Source organism: Biomphalaria glabrata, chromosome 2 (genome assembly GCF_947242115.1).
Source record: "Biomphalaria glabrata chromosome 2, xgBioGlab47.1, whole genome shotgun sequence".
Taxonomy (NCBI): Eukaryota; Metazoa; Mollusca; class Gastropoda; family Planorbidae; genus Biomphalaria; species Biomphalaria glabrata.
In genome coordinates, this window is record NC_074712.1 from 20,570,718 (window position 1) to 20,587,470 (window position 16,753).

General features: G+C 34.9%; 2 protein-coding genes across 5 annotated transcripts in view; one reads left to right on the forward strand and one right to left on the reverse strand.

Annotated features, from left to right (window-relative positions):
* Window positions 1-16,753, reverse strand: part of LOC106055673 (60S ribosomal protein L3-like) — a 185,617-nt gene that overhangs the window by 88,365 nt on the left and 80,499 nt on the right. The gene's annotated exons all lie outside the window — the stretch shown is intronic.
* LOC106068153 (DNA ligase 1-like) overlaps window positions 1-16,753 on the forward strand; it is a 66,202-nt gene that overhangs the window by 44,818 nt on the left and 4,631 nt on the right. For all 4 annotated transcript variants that reach the window (XM_056022019.1, XM_056022020.1, XM_056022018.1 and 1 more), the window contains 11 exons: window positions 10,132-10,236; window positions 10,655-10,711; window positions 11,071-11,243; window positions 12,032-12,096; window positions 12,227-12,328; window positions 12,822-12,990; window positions 13,490-13,589; window positions 13,827-13,912; window positions 14,363-14,478; window positions 15,184-15,390; window positions 16,460-16,676. In XM_056022019.1, coding sequence (XP_055877994.1) covers window positions 10,132-10,236; window positions 10,655-10,711; window positions 11,071-11,243; window positions 12,032-12,096; window positions 12,227-12,328; window positions 12,822-12,990; window positions 13,490-13,589; window positions 13,827-13,912; window positions 14,363-14,478; window positions 15,184-15,390; window positions 16,460-16,676 — 1,397 coding nt within the window. The remainder of the gene's footprint in view (window positions 1-10,131; window positions 10,237-10,654; window positions 10,712-11,070; window positions 11,244-12,031; window positions 12,097-12,226; window positions 12,329-12,821; window positions 12,991-13,489; window positions 13,590-13,826; window positions 13,913-14,362; window positions 14,479-15,183; window positions 15,391-16,459; window positions 16,677-16,753) is intronic.

The following is a 16,753-nucleotide window of genomic DNA, read 5'->3' on the forward strand; positions in this document are numbered from 1 at the left end:
AAATTATTCTTTTTGGTGTCGAACAAGGGAAAGAAATCGTTTATGTATTTAAAAAGAAAGTGATCACGATAACATTCTCCCAGATACCCGCTTCCACCCCACCTCACCCCTTTTTCCAACTGGTCCAGACAAGTGATAGGATCATAGCGTATTGAGAAAGCTAAAAGCATGAAATTGTGCTAAACAAAAAACAATTTGTAAAAATATTTCTAATTGCATAGATTTATTAATATTAGTCTAGACTCTAGATCTATTAGATCACATGACTGATCCAAACTAATTGATACCATTACACTATAAGCTTTCATTTAAAAAAACATTATTTTTGTTTTTCTTGTTAAATATTATATATATTTATGTCTCCTTCTGTCTTGAAAGACAATGGATGCGCCCAGATGAGTCACTGGTTTTGGTTTCGTCTTAATTTTATATTTCAACTTGATTTGTCCTTAGAAAATTCATGACATTGACAATATTTTCAATTTGGCTTGAATTTAACACGACTTTAAGGTTTAAAATATGTATTTTGAGCATTTTCATACTATTTTACTGGTTTAATTAATTTTTTGAGGGAGGGTTTTATAAACAAAATGATACAATATTTCGGCTTTTTATTTTTGATTCACGCTTTAAAATGGCTCTTTGTTTTAATAGTAGCTTTATTTTTCTATACATTTGCTTTAGATTTTTTAAAAATATTTCTTTTTCGTATCTTTTTATGTTCCCATGACAACGATAAAATAGAAATACTTTGCCCCCTTTTGGAGAACATTTACCATAGGCATTTAATTAGGCATGCTTGAATGATTGTCCATTTCTGATCGAGCCCAAGGATGTTACAGACATTTGTTGTTCTCCTCACAGACTTTACAGTAGTTTTGATTTAATTTCAAAATAATCATTGTCATTTTAAAAGTGCGTTAGAAAAAAAAAAAAGACACTTTCTTTTGGATTGGGCGATATTTCAAGCCTGGATTAAATCCAAGGTCTCGACTGCCACCTACCCCACCCCCGGGGTTCTCCTTCAATACTCCTGCAGTCTCGTTTTGTCGTTTGGTTTCCCGCCCCCCCCTCTCTGCTCATTAATTTCTGGACACGATCTGTTCTTCCTACCGTTTGGTCTGTTTCTTTCCCTTTGCTAGCCCAGTCTGTCACCAACACATCGGTGTATCTAGATCTTCTCCTTGTCATTTCCTCATTTGCTCTCCGAACATCAGGAGAAAAGAAGATGAAACTTTCTGTCTCAACGTAAGGGGACCTCCTCCCCTCTTCCCTCAAATCTCTCTTGTCTCAACAGGCGAAAAAATCTTCGTCTCTCTCTCTCTCTCTCTCTCTCTCTCTCTCTCTCTCCTCTCTGTCTTGTTTTCTTTCTTTCTTTTCATTTCATTTCATTCTTTTTTTTTTTTACAATATATCTATTCAAGTCCGAATTTCATGGAAGGTGGGCGTTGGAACCTGGGCACATCTCAAAAACGGCTCTAATAATTTTCCTAGAGATGTGTATCGCTGAGAAAAGAATTACTAGCTCGTTGGCAACACGGGGAAAACTCTAGTTATAATTTTTCAAGTAAAAAAAAAAAGAAATAATTAAATTTGGCTAGAGATCTAGATTTAAATCCAACAACATCGGTTTTGAAAGGACTATCGCGATCTTGAAAAGATAATGGCGTTCGGAAATTCCCGAATGTAAGGCTTAAGTGATTGAAGAGTTGAATAAATAAATGTTCAGGGATATTTTGCGCATCGTCTTCTAAGTCTAGCTTTAAATAACTAACAATCATTGGAATAAAAGTTGACTAGATCTATACATTCGCTGAACTAGAATTCTTTCTCGGCTGGGTATAAACTGTTGCATTGTTTTTCATTAGTTCTGAAGAGAACAACAATCGCTCTACACGTTGTCTAAAGGGAGCTAGTATGGACCTGTTTGTGTCTTGTTTTCTATCTATTTCATTTTTTTGTCCTCCATGCATCCATCCGTTCATCTGACGTCTAATTACTCATCCATCCATCCATTCGTTCGTCCGACGTCTACTTACTCATCCATCCATTCTTCCATCCATCCGTTCGTCTGACGTCTACTTACTCATCCATCCATTCTTCCATCCATCCGTTCGACCGACATCTACTTACTCATCCATCCATCCATTCTTCCATCCATCCGTTCGTCCGACGTCTACTTACTCATCCATCCAACCATTCTTCCATCCATCGGTTCGTCTGACATCTACTTATTCATCCATCCAACCATTCTTCCATCCATCCGTTCGTCCGACGTCTACTTACTCATCCATCCAACCATTCTTCCATCCATCCGTTCGTCTGACGTCTACTTATTCATCCATCCAACCATTCTTCCATCCATCCGTTCGTCCGACGTCTACTTACTCATCCATCCAACCATTCTTCCATCCATCCGTTCGACCGACATCTACTTACTCATCCATCCAACCATTCTTCCATCCATCCATTCGTCTGACGTCTACTTACTCATCCATCCATTCTTCCATCCATCCGTTCGTCCGACGTCTACTTACTCATCCATCCATCCATTCTTCCATCCATCCGTTCGACCGACATCTACTTACTCATCCATCCAACCATTCTTCCATCCATCCATTCGTCTGACGTCTACTTACTCATCCATCCATTCTTCCATCCATCCGTTCGTCCGACGTCTACTTACTCATCCATCCATCCATTCTTCCATCCATCCGTTCGTCTGACGTCTACTTACTCATCCATCCAACCATTCTTCCATCCATCCGTTCGTCTGACGTCTACGTACTCATCCATCCATCCATTCTTCCATCCATCCGTTCGTCCGACGTCTACTTACTCATCCATCCATTCTTCCATCCATCTGTTCGTCTGACGTCTACTTACTCATCCATCCATCCATTCTTCCATCCATCCATTCGTCCGACGTCTACTTAATCATCCATCATTCCATTCTTCATCCATCCGTTCGTCCGACATCTACTAACTCATCCATCCATCCATTCTTCCATCCATCCATTCGTCCGATTTCTACTTACTCATCCATCCATTCTTCCATCCATCCGTTCGACCGACGTCTACTTACTCATCCATCCATTCTTCCATCCATCCGTTCGTCCAACGTCTACTTACTCATCCATCCAACCATTCTTCCATCCATCTGTTCGACCGACGTCTACTTACTCATCCATCCATTCTTCCATCCATCCGTTCGTCCGACGTCTACTTACTCATCCATCCAACCATTCTTCCATCCATCTGTTCGTCCGACATCTACTTACTCATCCATCCAACCATTCTTCCATCCATCCGTTCGTCTGACGTCTACTTACTCATCCATCCATTCTTCCATCCATCCATTCGTCCGACGTCTACTTACTCATCCATCCAACCATTCTTCCATCCATCCATTTGTCCGACGTCTACTTACTCATCCATCCAACCATTCTTCCATCCATCCATTCGTCCGACATCTGCTTACTCATCCATCCATCCATTCTTCCATCCATCCATTCGTCCGACGTCTACTTACTCATCAATCCATCCATTCTTCCATCCATCCATTCGTCCGACGTCTACTTACTCATACATCCAACCATTCTTCCATCCATCCATTCGTCCGACATCTGCTTACTCATACATCTATCCATTCTTCCGACGTCTACTTACTCATCCATCCATCCATTCTTCTATCCATCCATCCATCACTCTTTTTGTTCTCTCTTTTTGTTGATGTGTCTGTTAACTTATTCCTCCACTTCTGACTGTCCGTTATTCTACCTGTCTGTCTGTCACCCCGTCTTCATTTGCCAGTCTGTCTAATTCTATCAATGTGTCTTCAAACTTGACGTGACTGAGTTCAATAAGTTTATCTTAAACAGCTTGTCTTTCTGTCTCTCTAACGAGTGTCACACATCGTCTGCTGATTATGAAAACCGTCAGATATTTCCGTTGGCGGGAGAGGTTGGGGGGTTGACGGCATGCAGTAAGGAACTCATATTTTCCCAAAGTTTGATTTATCAAGTGGCACGTCCTTCCATCACACACAGACACACACACGTGAGTGATTAGACAATGGACTAACCGGTTCATGTTCTATCGTCACGTGATGTTGTCTTAAAAGGAAAAAAAATCATTTTCGCTTTATTCCAATATTTAAACTTGACGCCAACAATAAATACCTATAGATAATACAACCTATAAATAATACTAACTACAACCTTTAAACAATATTACCTTTGAATGATACTACATATAAATGATAGTACCTATAAATGATACTACGGAGATCTATTTTTTTGTCAGAGTAATCGCCAGGCCTTCGTTTTCATGTGTTTTATCTTAATGTCTTACGTAGACTATAAAACTCAAAAGATAATTTCTCTTAGCGTCTGCGTGTGACGATAAAAGCAGTAAGTGACATCACAATACCGCAATAGATTGCTTTAATGGACGAACTTGCTAGCTCTGAACAACCAAGATGTCTTAGTGTGAATACCCAGAACCAGAGTGCGTCTGGTGTGAATGTACACTTTGGTTTCTTATAGTTCTAATGTTTTTTGTTTGGTGTAATGCACAAATTGTAAGACAAATTTCCATATGGACAATAAAGATGATTATTATTTTATTGTGCTAATGTTAACGTCTTGCAATGGTAAGTACTGGAAGATTGGTATACAAATACATCTAGGCTGCATCTGGATCACTCGTCATCAAACTAATTATTATCTTCTTATACTATAAAGTAGAAAGTAAGGCGTATGTATGTTACGAATAGAAATCAAAACCGTTTGATCAATCTTGATAAAACTTGGCAGAAATATTCCTTGGGTGCTAACTGGAACCGTGACGTATGTATAGTAGCCCTAAAACAAACTTACGACCCTCAAAAACAAAAATTGCCCAACTCTATTAAAGTATTAGTATTTCATAAATCTAGGCCATGTTTAACGTGGTTACATGAGAGAAGATCGAAAGGATCTAGATCTAATTTTTAAAACTACACTTTGCACAGATAGTTTTTTACTTGACACCTGAAAATACAAAATATAATCTATTGATTTCATCATTTAATAAAATTAACCTTCAAATTTGTGTTTCAAAAACATTTGTACATAAATTCCTTCCTTATATCTGCGAAGTTAGAAGTCCTGACGTACATTCTTTCATTAGACAAGACCGAAATGTTACACATCTCTCTAGTCCTAGGTCTAAAACTCAACTCTAAGATGATAGATAGTGATGGGCAAAAGTTAACTAAAAAGTTAGAAACTTTTAGTTTAACTTAAAAAAATAATTAAGGCCATTGTTTAACTAGAAAAAAAAAGTTTAGTTAAAATCGTAGTTTAATTAATTATTTTTAGTTATTAACTAGAAAATTTAATTAAAATTTATACAACTTTTCAACATGTCAGGGTTGAAACACACATCCCTGTTGTTTGGTTATGTGATATCTATAACTTTGATTATCAATAAAAAAAAATTGATGCAGTTAACAACTATTTAGTCAGTCTGCATTTAAAGAGGGTAAAGTAAGATGCTGGTAGAAGCTATGGCAGTAAATATTTGCACCTGAAAATAGCAGTATTATAAAATGTTAAAACATTTTTTTTGCCAAAACCTTCTATGCAATATTATGAATTTTTTTGTGAGCCACGTGGTGGTGTTTAATTTCTGCTAATAGTGGGAATCTGATTAGTGAGTTAGGTCAATATTTAGTGATTTTAATCAATTCATTTGCGGTAAACAATAATTTTTTTTTAATTTTTTAAGCATTAGGATAACCAATTCTAGAAAAAAAATCCACAGCCTCTCTGACCATAAATTAAATAGACTAGTTCATCTGATTTTAACAACCTGGTCAGCTAGACATACACATGTAGGCCTAGTGTACTCTACGTGTGTAGTCGATGATACTACAAGACTACCATGCATTTTTTTCATTAAGCGTTATGCAATAGTGTTTGCTTAATGTGGAGTGGTCAGACAAGAAAATAACACACTGGCATGGCTAGTCAAGCATGTTCATAGATATATCTTTACACTAAAATAGTTACACTTCCTCCCTGCCCAGAAAGTAAATAGACAGTGTGTCCGACTGATTTTTAACAACCTGAGTAGATAGACGTATACGTGTAGGTCTATATAGTGTACTGAGTGTGTACTGTGCAGTCCATAATGACAAGACCACCCTGTTTATTTTCCCTTGCGCGTTTAACGGTTATGTAATAGTGTTATCTTATCTTCTTATCTTATATAATACAGACGTTACTTCAAAAAAGAAGATGATTACGTCCTACGCGTCATGCATTTAGTCATGCATATTAACCAATGACTTAAATTCTGCCAAGTCACTGGTTTTCCTGGCTAGCTCAGGCAACCCATTCCATGCTCTAATAGCACTAGGGAAGAAGGAGTATTTGTACAAATTTGTCCTAGCATATGGGACGAGGAATGTGCCTTTAACGAGGAATGTGCCTTTATGTGTTAGTTGTATTTTAGTGGTCAGACAAGAAAATAGCACAACAGCATGGTTAGTCGAACATGTATTTTATACTATAAAATAGGTCAAATGTTTCTTAAAACTCCAACGGTTTCGTTTCAATTTCTTTGGTTACTAGATCTAAATTTGAAATTCTAAATCTATGTTATTTTTAATGAGATTTTAAACTTTACAGGTATAAGTAAGATTTTCCGTTATATAGCCTAATAAGTTAATATAATAATAATAAAAAAGAGTACCATTCTTTTAAATTCAAGGCAAAAATACAAGCACACATATTAATTTAGACATCTTTTTTTTGACGTTTATGTAAAAAACACATTCCTTATTGCTGATTTTATTATGAATAAATATTACTACAATGTTAAAAGAATAAGATCGAACTGTAGGCATGACGCGTAGGACGTAATCATCTTCTTTTTTGAAGTAACGTCTGTATTATATAAGATGATTATATCTATATAGGTTTAGTTCAATCCCGCCCCCCCCCCCCCCCCCAAAAAAAAAAAGTTATGAAAAAGTTTATTATAGTTTAATTAATTTTCTTTAGTTTAGTTTAACTACATTTTGAAATTCATGATAAACTTTTAGTTTAACTACTTTATTTTAGTTGAAAACTAGTTTTAGTTTAACTTTTAAAAGTTAGTTTAGTTCCCATCACTACTATTCATACTATTTTTACATTCACGCATTCGCTTTACTTATAACATTTCATTTTATTGTTTCAAATTATTATTATAGCTTTTATATAGCGCTACTGTAATGCGTATAGAATGCTCAGAGCGCTATGGTCCATTCACATTTGTTTCCGTGCTGCCTTTAGGTGCTCAGTAAACACAGCTCAACTCGAGTCGGGTGTCGAGCCTCGAGCCCCCTTTATAGGTAGCCAAGTTCAAGTGTACCTAGCCTCTCGACCACGCTTCCCACAAACTATTCTAATCTACTATATCAGTGACACGCATATTGAGTCTCGCGAGCCGCGGGTAATATAGGGCTAGTATATATATATATACACTTACATACACAAATATACATACATACATTTACTATAAATTGTATCGGTAGTTACATGTTTCATGTTATCTAATGCTGCCTAAGTTGTACCTTACATTTCAACCTCTCTGTGTGCTCCTGGCCATTGTTCTCTCTCCTTCCTGTCTGGCTCTACCACTAAATTAAGGGGACATAGCCATTAATCCCAAACTTCTCGCCATCGCCCTGGGTTATCTCCCTTTAAAATCAAAACTAATAAATCTTCTTTCCTGTACCAGTTTTCTTGGGGGGAGAAAATTTGAGTTTAAGCCAACTATCAATAAAGTCTCAAGGACCAAGATGGATACCCTTCCCTCTCCCAGTGGTTTCAACAAAGGCAACACTGTAACGTTCTACCCTCTTGTGTAGAGATAAATGTCTGTTTGCTGTACTCCCCTAGTAGATTCATTAACTCAAACTGAAATTGATTCCTAGCCAATATAGATTTCTGCAGGGCTTTTGTTGTTGTTGCTATTGACCCCTAGGACTCACAAGAAAAGGGGTGGGGCTAGGAGAGAAAGTTAAGTTAAAATATTGTTAGTTCTTAACCACCCTGGAACATCCTCCTAAATACTGACCAGTCAAAACAAAAATTGTCTCAATGCCACTAGTTGGGGAAAAAAAAAAGGGGGGGGGGGTCTGAATTAATTTCCCCCTTCCCTCAGCTACATTATTTTCAACCTTTTTATTTAAAATAAATTCATAAAACTGTACACTGAATGCAATACTTAAAACTGGTTAATGATTATCCTTTTTGTTGTTTTGTTGTTGTTGCCGTATTCTTTTCTTACGAGTTGAAGTAAAACCTGGGTGACAATCTTTAATCATTTTTTTTTTTTTTTTTGCTTTTTGTTTTGCCATCCATCAGCACAAGACTTTGCTATAATCTTCCAAATGTGCCTTCAAAATTCCATAATCCAATCCAGAAAATCAGATCACAATAGGGCATGATAAATTTGGTTCTTATAACTGGATGGTTCAATTAACCAATCAACTGGATTTGTTTCAGTTTTCTGTCAAAATATGTGAGTGGTCATATTAACCTGTGGTCTGATTAACCGTATTGTTTTTATCAAAACTTCTTAATATTACTATTAAATTTCATAATTTCTGCCAAATAATGAAATAATATTGCATGAAATTTTCATAATTTTGCTATAAAATTATTATTGCTACAAAAATTTTATATTTATATTGCTATCTCATCTTTGAAATAAAATCTACAACTTTTGTATCTTCCTTTTCTTTCAATTCTAAATAAAAAACTGTAATGTCACAAGGTAGCTTAGTAAACTTGTTCCTCCCCTCATTGTATACACATGTACTGGGTTTTTCTGGTTGTTACCTATTCCATGTTTTCAATATCTCTCTTGTGGGTCTCACTTTTTGTATCCATTTATTCATAATTAATATTATATTAGGAAGTATTCATTGACTATCATGTAATTTGTAAATTAGTATTGTCATTGACAGTCTGGTTTACATATATTTCTTAATTTGCTTTTGAAAGTAAAGAAAACAAACTGCAATAATAACAAACTTATGTGTTATTACCTAACCACTCTCACAAACTATATCCTATGCATATAGCTGCACATAAATATATGATTTAGTATTACATAAGATCAACTTAAGGACTTTCCCTAGATTTAACCCTAGAAACAGAAATAACACCATCATATATTATCATTTATTATCCAAACAGCTTGCATAATGCTGTAATATAAGAATCAGAAATTAACATGATCTTTTATCTGCATACATTCAATCCTAGAAGTATCAGATTGAAAGCTAGAAATATCAAGATTAAATGCTAGAAATATCAAGATTGAATGCTAGAAATATCAAGGTTAATTGCTAGACATATCAAGATTGAATTCTACCTCCTTGAAGATCTAAACTTTTGAACTGCTGTTTTATTTCTGCTCATGATCTATTAAGATGAACTGAGGAGATTATTTTAGTGATCTGAAAAAAATGTTTATTCTAAGATGTTGTAAATCAGTATTAATAATGTCACCTCATTGTAGTTGTGTATAGCTACATGTTGGGTTCTCACTTGCAGTTCAGATAACTTATATAGACAGCAAATGAGTAACTACATACACAGAGTCAAGTCTCATTTCAGCAGACATAGTTTTATTATATAGAATAGATATTAAACAATATAAGTTGTTCCAGCCATAAGCAGGTGGTAGTGACACAGGATATACATATAATCCATACACAATAAGTGAATTCCTATATCCAACAGGTAGTAGTTACAATAAAGAAGCTACTCTAAGTTCTATAAGTACATTGAATATCAAAGATAGTCCACTCTGTCATGAGCCTAAGTAACAGCTCTCCAAAGAATACACATGACTAAATAACAAATGCCAAACGTTACTCTTTCCAAAAACTCAAAGGTTTGCCTGTGCATGTATACTGTCACTCTAATGTCACTAGAATGTTACAACGAGGCTGTGACAATTATTATTACCATTACTTCATGAACTCACACCAATGTGTACAACTTGTTGAAAGTTTGACAGAACTGAAAACACTTGCAGCAGTATTGTGATAATTCATTATTGTTTTTTTTTTCTTTCTTTCAGTTTATCATTAGAGACAAGCAAAAAGGCTGAGCTAGGAGCAGACTATGATCCATCAAGTAGCAAGTACAATCCTTTGGAGGATGCTTTCTGGAAGTGTTCTGAAAAGTAAGTTCTATTGTAGAATATCTAGGAGATCTTTTTCAAATGTTTTAATGTCCAGCTGATTCTCAGAATATGTCAAGGTGGAATTTTATTTCTGTTTGACCAAAAGCAACTAAATCTTTTTTTTTATTGGAGTTTCATTGGTCAATGTATGTAATATTTCTTTTTCATTTTGAAGTTACAACATTGTCTACTGGTAGTGATACATTGATGGGTGCTTTTTCTTTAGTCACTTGCTTTGGAAATTAAGTCAACAGACAAGTTTCTGTCTTCATATTTTTAGCGATAGATTAGTTTTTGGAATAAAGTAAGCAATCTGGCCTTCCCTTTTTTTCTTTTTTAAATCTGGCTAACTCTAATATAAAAAGCAAAAAAAAGAAAGCTGTCATTGAAAACTGCTGTAATTGATTTCCACTTGCAGAGTTCCATATCTTGCTCTAGCCAGGACATTGGAGCTCATAGAAAGTACATCTTCCAGGTAAGCTAATACCTAGTTTATTTTAAAACACAACTTTCTTCTGTTACATTGTTACATAAGGTTTTTCACAAAAATAAAAAGGAGTTTTCAATTATTTCTGTATATGTTTTTGTTTAATAGATCTTATAATTTCCTATGGAAATATGTCTTTTATTTCATTTCTTTATTTTTATGTCATGTCATTGGTGAACCATTAATGTTGCAACAGTCTAACACCTTCCCCTGCTATCTTTGCCCACCAGAATATTGAAGAGCATAAAGAATAGTGTGTAGTATTTTTTTTTTTCTCTCCTCTTACTTCTGTGTATTAAAAAAAATGTTTTTCTATGTAAATTACCAATCTTATTTTTTGTTTACAGGTTAAAAATGATAGAAATTATGTGCAACTTCTTTCGCTCTGTGATCATCCTGTCACCTGGAGATCTCCTGTACTGTGTTTACCTGTGTCTGAACCAACTAGCCCCTGCTTATAAAGGTGTTGAACTTGGAATTGGGGAAACTGTCTTGATGAAAGCTATTGCTCAAGCCACAGGTAAAGTTTGTCCCAAACCTCCGCATGATGGCAGAGGATGAGTATATCCTCCAACTGTTGTCAAACCAGCCAATTTATTTATATGCTTAATGTTAGTAGTTTAGTAGAAGGAAGATATAAGTTAAGAATACAAAGTGAATACAAATCAAGCAGGAAATCTCTTTTTTCTGGAAAGATTTTTACATATATCACAATTGATACAGATACATGAAGATTTCCAATCAGCTTCATTCTTTAACCATAATTTGAAGAGATATCAGTTGTTACTAAATAAACTTTATATGTACACAATAAACTTTGATGTAGTAAACAAAGCTCAAAGATTGTATGTTGTGGATAAGTGATGAACTGAAGTGTGTTAGGTCTTCAGAAGATTGCAATTTTTGAATGTTTATCTCGATTCTAGTTCATATTATATTTTCTAGTTGGGGGAGGGGGGAGGCATGGTGTCTTAGTGATTAAGTGCTTGGCTTCCTAACTGAGAAATATCTGTCTCAAATCTTGGATAAGGCTGGGATTTTTAATTTAGGGATTTTTAGGATGTCCCTAACCCTAATGTGTACCTGACATTTGTTGGGGAAAGTAAAGGCAGTTGGTCCTTGTGCTGGCCACATGACACCCTTCTAATCGTTTGCCAAAAAAACTGATGTCCATTACATATTCTGCCCTATAAATCGCGAAGTCTGAACATACTATATTTTCTTGTATTTACATATAATGCTAATGTTCGAAACTGGTCTGTATTTATTATGACTTCTGCTTAATTTCACTTTTTATTTCCTTCATAGGACGTAATGTTGATAAGATCAAAGAAGATGCACAAGAGAAAGGAGATTTAGGTTTAGTTGCTGAGGTCAGGTGATAGAAAGTACATTTTGAATAAATATTCTGCTGGCTATAAATTTTCAAAAATTCTGATGCAAAGAAACTATTAGGAATATCCTAGATTTTTAAATTTAAGTTTTTTGTGTGTGTTTATACAGAGCAGTCGCAGTACTCAAAAGATGATGATGGTGCCACCTAGACTTACAGTACCTGGAGTTTTCACTAAACTCAAAGAAATTGCATCGATGACTGGAAATGCAGTAAGATTTTGACTCCCTCACATTTTCTCTCTTTCTTTCCCCTTGTTCTACAGGGTTTTTGATTAAAGATTTACTTTCATGGAAGTCACTGAGAATTTAATCTATCAGAAACAGTTATCTCTGTTAATCTATCAACATTTTTCTCTATTCTAAAGTGCCTCTAAGTTTAGTGATAAGCAGATTCTTTTGTTTGTTGTTCTTCTGTTTTCTAGCTGTTGAATATTTCTCAGTGATGATTCATACCATGAGTCCAGTATCGCATATTTGAAAATACATGTTTTGTAAATTTATTCAATTCGTCCTCCTTCTTGAAAGGTTGATGACCACTTTTGTCATCCAGCAGGCTCTGCAGTTTTGTGCCTCCTTATCTGGCTGGTGTTTGTTGTTCATTTATTCTCTTAAAATAAACATAACATTTCTTTTTTATTATTTTTTTTTGTCTGTCATAGACTTTTAGTACTTATTTAAAATGAATTATCTTTTTTTTCCCCAGTCCATGGCAAAGAAAATAGAAAAAATCAAAGGAATGTTTGTAGCATGTCGCCTTTGTGAAGCTCGCTACTTGGTAAGATCTCTTGGAGGAAAACTTCGTATTGGTTTGGCTGAACAGTCTGTGCTTACAGCCCTTGGTCACGCTCTGTTTCTCACACCTCCATCCAAAGGTAGGAAATGTTGATACCTAATACTTGACAGTGGTTAGATGGGAGCTAACTTTGTAAATACTAGATAGACTTTAATGGAAAGAAAAGAAGCTTTTTTTTAAAAAAAAAAATACATTCCCCTTACTAGGATGCTGAGTATGGTCCACAGGTGTCAAACTTTTATATTAAAACTTCTGTGTCTAAAAAAAAGTAAATGAGGTATTTAGTATTTAACTCCTGTTGTCTTTAACTATACTAATAACTGATTAATGACTAGCCCTACTCAAGAGACATGGCCATTCTTTGACTTTCTTTTTAATAATATCCCATTATCTCCCCTGCTCCAGTAGCAGTTGACTGAAGGTTCTCGTGTCCAAGTTAGCTATTCAATGTCGAAGTTGATCCATTTTACAATGAATTTGTGCATTTACTAAAGATAATATTCATTTGTTTATAAAATAATTAAGCTTTGAATAATGAAAAAACATTGAAATTTATTACTTCACCTTGAATATATCAGAGTTCCCTCCAGAGGTTCTAGATGCTGGTAAAGGTCTCGGGGCTGAAACATTAAAAAAGAAATTAGACGAGGCTGCTTTAATTATCAAAACAACTTATAGGTAAGAAAAGGTTTTAAATGTAGAACATTTTAATTATTTTTACAATGCTGATTTCTCATTTTGGCTTTAAATAGATAAAATAAATATATAAATAAAATATTTGTTTGTTATTTTAAACAAGTGAATTTGATACATTACAATACAAACTCCTGAAGTTGTCAATTGATTCCCTACATGTCAGAGTGAACTACTTAATTCTTTAATAATTTTACCAAATAAGGAATTTCTTCTCTTCAGTGAACTGCCCAGCTATGATGCCATCATTCCCATGGTCTTGGAACATGGTCTGCACAACTTAAGAGCACATTGTAAATTAACCCCAGGTTAGTTTCTTGATACTCTAGTACATTTCATATAGCAAATCTTGCAAATTTACTCACATAATACTAATACTAATTTTTTTCTTTAACGTGTCAGCATTTTGTGGTTTCAATGTTTTACACAAGAATATTTAATTCATAGTCTCAATTAGTTTCATATTGTAGAATTTTATGTTTCTTCCAGTGACTGAAAGCTGAGACATAGGGGTGTATTGTTCAGTTGACATAAAAGATTATCTAATACTAACATTGGCAGTTAACTGGAATGTCATTTGACCAGAATTATGAACATGTCAGAGCTGAGTAAATTTACTGGCGCCTTCATCTCTCTCAATCAGAAGAACGTTAGCTGTCAAGTTGAGCATTGGACCAGTGTTCCAGAATGTCCAATAGAAATACAATAAAGTGTTTTTAAATAGTAAAATCTATTATAGGTTGTTGTTGTCTCCTCAGGTATACCTCTCCGTCCAATGCTGGCTCATCCAACAAAAGGTGTCAGTGAGGTGCTCAAACGTTTTGAAAACATGGAGTTTACCTGTGAGTACAAGTATGATGGGGAGAGAGCACAGGTATTTAGGTTTGAATCTCTTTGAACTTAAGCCATACTAATGTGTAAGAACATTTTATTATTTGTGGACTCTTATAATTTAAAGTTAATATTGGTAACTCTTTATCTATACAATTAATATAGTTGGCAGGTTTTTTAAAAAAGGAATAGTATCTTAACAAAATATGTGGAATTAAGATTTTGGCGTTTTTCCTAATACTTTATGTGGTTAAAGAGCTTATTGAATTGCATTATTTCTATTTAAATATTTAGATGAAAAAAAAAATGTTTACCTCTATGCTATTTTAAAATAACAAAATTATACTTGGGTAACTATTTATTGCTTGGCATCACATTTTTTTAGAATGTAGTGATGTTTGTAATAAATATTTGATGTTGGTTGTATTTCTACACTATGAGCTAATTTAGTAAACTGTTTTTAACTTAGGCAGTAAGGGGTTTTACCTTTTCAGAAGTAAGGCTGTTGTCACTTTTAATACTCAGCAAAGCTCACATCGTGATTGAAAATCTAAAGATTCCAGTCTCAGATTTATTTATCTAGCTATGAATAATACTTCTAAAGCCACAACTTTTTTTTTAGGCAGTGCTTGAGTCATGGAAAAAGAGTTTTTTGCTTCTATAAATTACTATCAATAGTCATTATTGTGAATGACTCTCTTAAGTTTCTTTGTATAAAATTTAAAGTGTTTGTTTATTATCTGTTTAGATTCATTATTTAGAAGATGGTAAGATTCACATCTACAGTAGGAATTCTGAAGACAACACCAGCAAGTATCCAGACATCATCAAAAGAATGCCCAAAGTCTTGACATCTAAAGTCAAGTCTTGTGTCCTTGACACTGAGGCTGTGGCCTGGGATATAGAGAAGAAACACATTTTACCATTCCAGGTTCTGAGCACCAGGAAACGAAAGGTAAGATAACGTTTTTTGAAATCTATTCCAATAGAAAAAATAAACAGATTGTTAAATCACAAAGTAATTTTAATATTTTTTTGTATTGTTCAAAACCTAGAGGTCAGAGGATGTGAACTATGTGTCTCAGATTTATTATTAGTAACAAAAATATATCTGATAGTCTACACGATTATTTTTTGTTTTATTAAAATTCTTTCCTAGTTAGTGGTATCCATGAGCCTCGTGGCATTTGTGAAATGTATAAATTTTGTATTGAAAGATGAGGTCAAACTTTATGGGAAGATGAAGGATTAAATGTATTTATTTATTAATGCTACATTAGGATTTTATCATTATTATTGCCTTTATAGAGAGCATCATGCTTAGTGTTCTCTGATCCAATCTCTTGTGTGGATATGTTGGTCAAGTGAGAATCTGGGAGAATGTTTCTGTATCTTGTAGAATATTTCTGTGTGCAGCAAATATAGAGTTCGTCCATCGTGGTTCTATAATGACCACTTTTGTCATCCGGGGGCTGAGGGTTTTGCACTGGGGTTTTGTGCTTCCTCATGTGGCTGGTGAGACCTATGTGAGCCTGGAGTGTTCGGCTGCACACTGGGCAGATTATTCCAGCTGGAGCTAGTGTTCCTGGCATTGCTTTTTTCCTCTGACGCTTTTCTTCTGCTAGCGCTGCTCAGCAACCTGTGCGCCAGTTTTCACAGCGCGATGCCATGATGCTCTGTCATGTGCTTCTGTCTCCCAGATGGCTGGGTCACTGCTGAAGGCTTTCAAAGAAACTTTTAGGGTATCCCTATAGCGTTTTCTTTTTCCACCTTGTGAGATCAGCAAATAGAATCAAGCTCAAGTGAAATTTCAACTTCCACATTCTGATTTTGACCTAAAGCCTCCATCTTTTAGCCAGTTATGCCAGTCAGCCACACATTAAGGCATTAAGAGTTTAATGATAATTATTTAATGACAAGGAAATTATCTTGTAGATTAGTTTACATTTTATTCACATTTTGTTTGGCTCATGTTGGTAGCTTCACAAAAATGAACATAAAATGGTCTTGTGATTATGTTTTAGGATGCTGATGAGAGTCAGATCAAAGTCCAAGTCTGTGTGTTTGCCTTTGACCTCCTCTACTTGAATGGGGAAGCGCTAGTTGACCAGCCTTTCCGCAGGAGGAGAGAACTGCTGCACTCTTCATTCTGTGAGATAGAAGGAGAGTTTGTGTTTGCCAAGTCTATGATATTATCCAACACTGAGGAAATTGAAGGATTTCTAGAAGAATCCATTAAAGGTAGGCTTAATTTTGTAGCACACATTTCAAGAAGTTGTAACAGTTTTCAGTTTCTAGAGAATGTTATAAAATGAAAT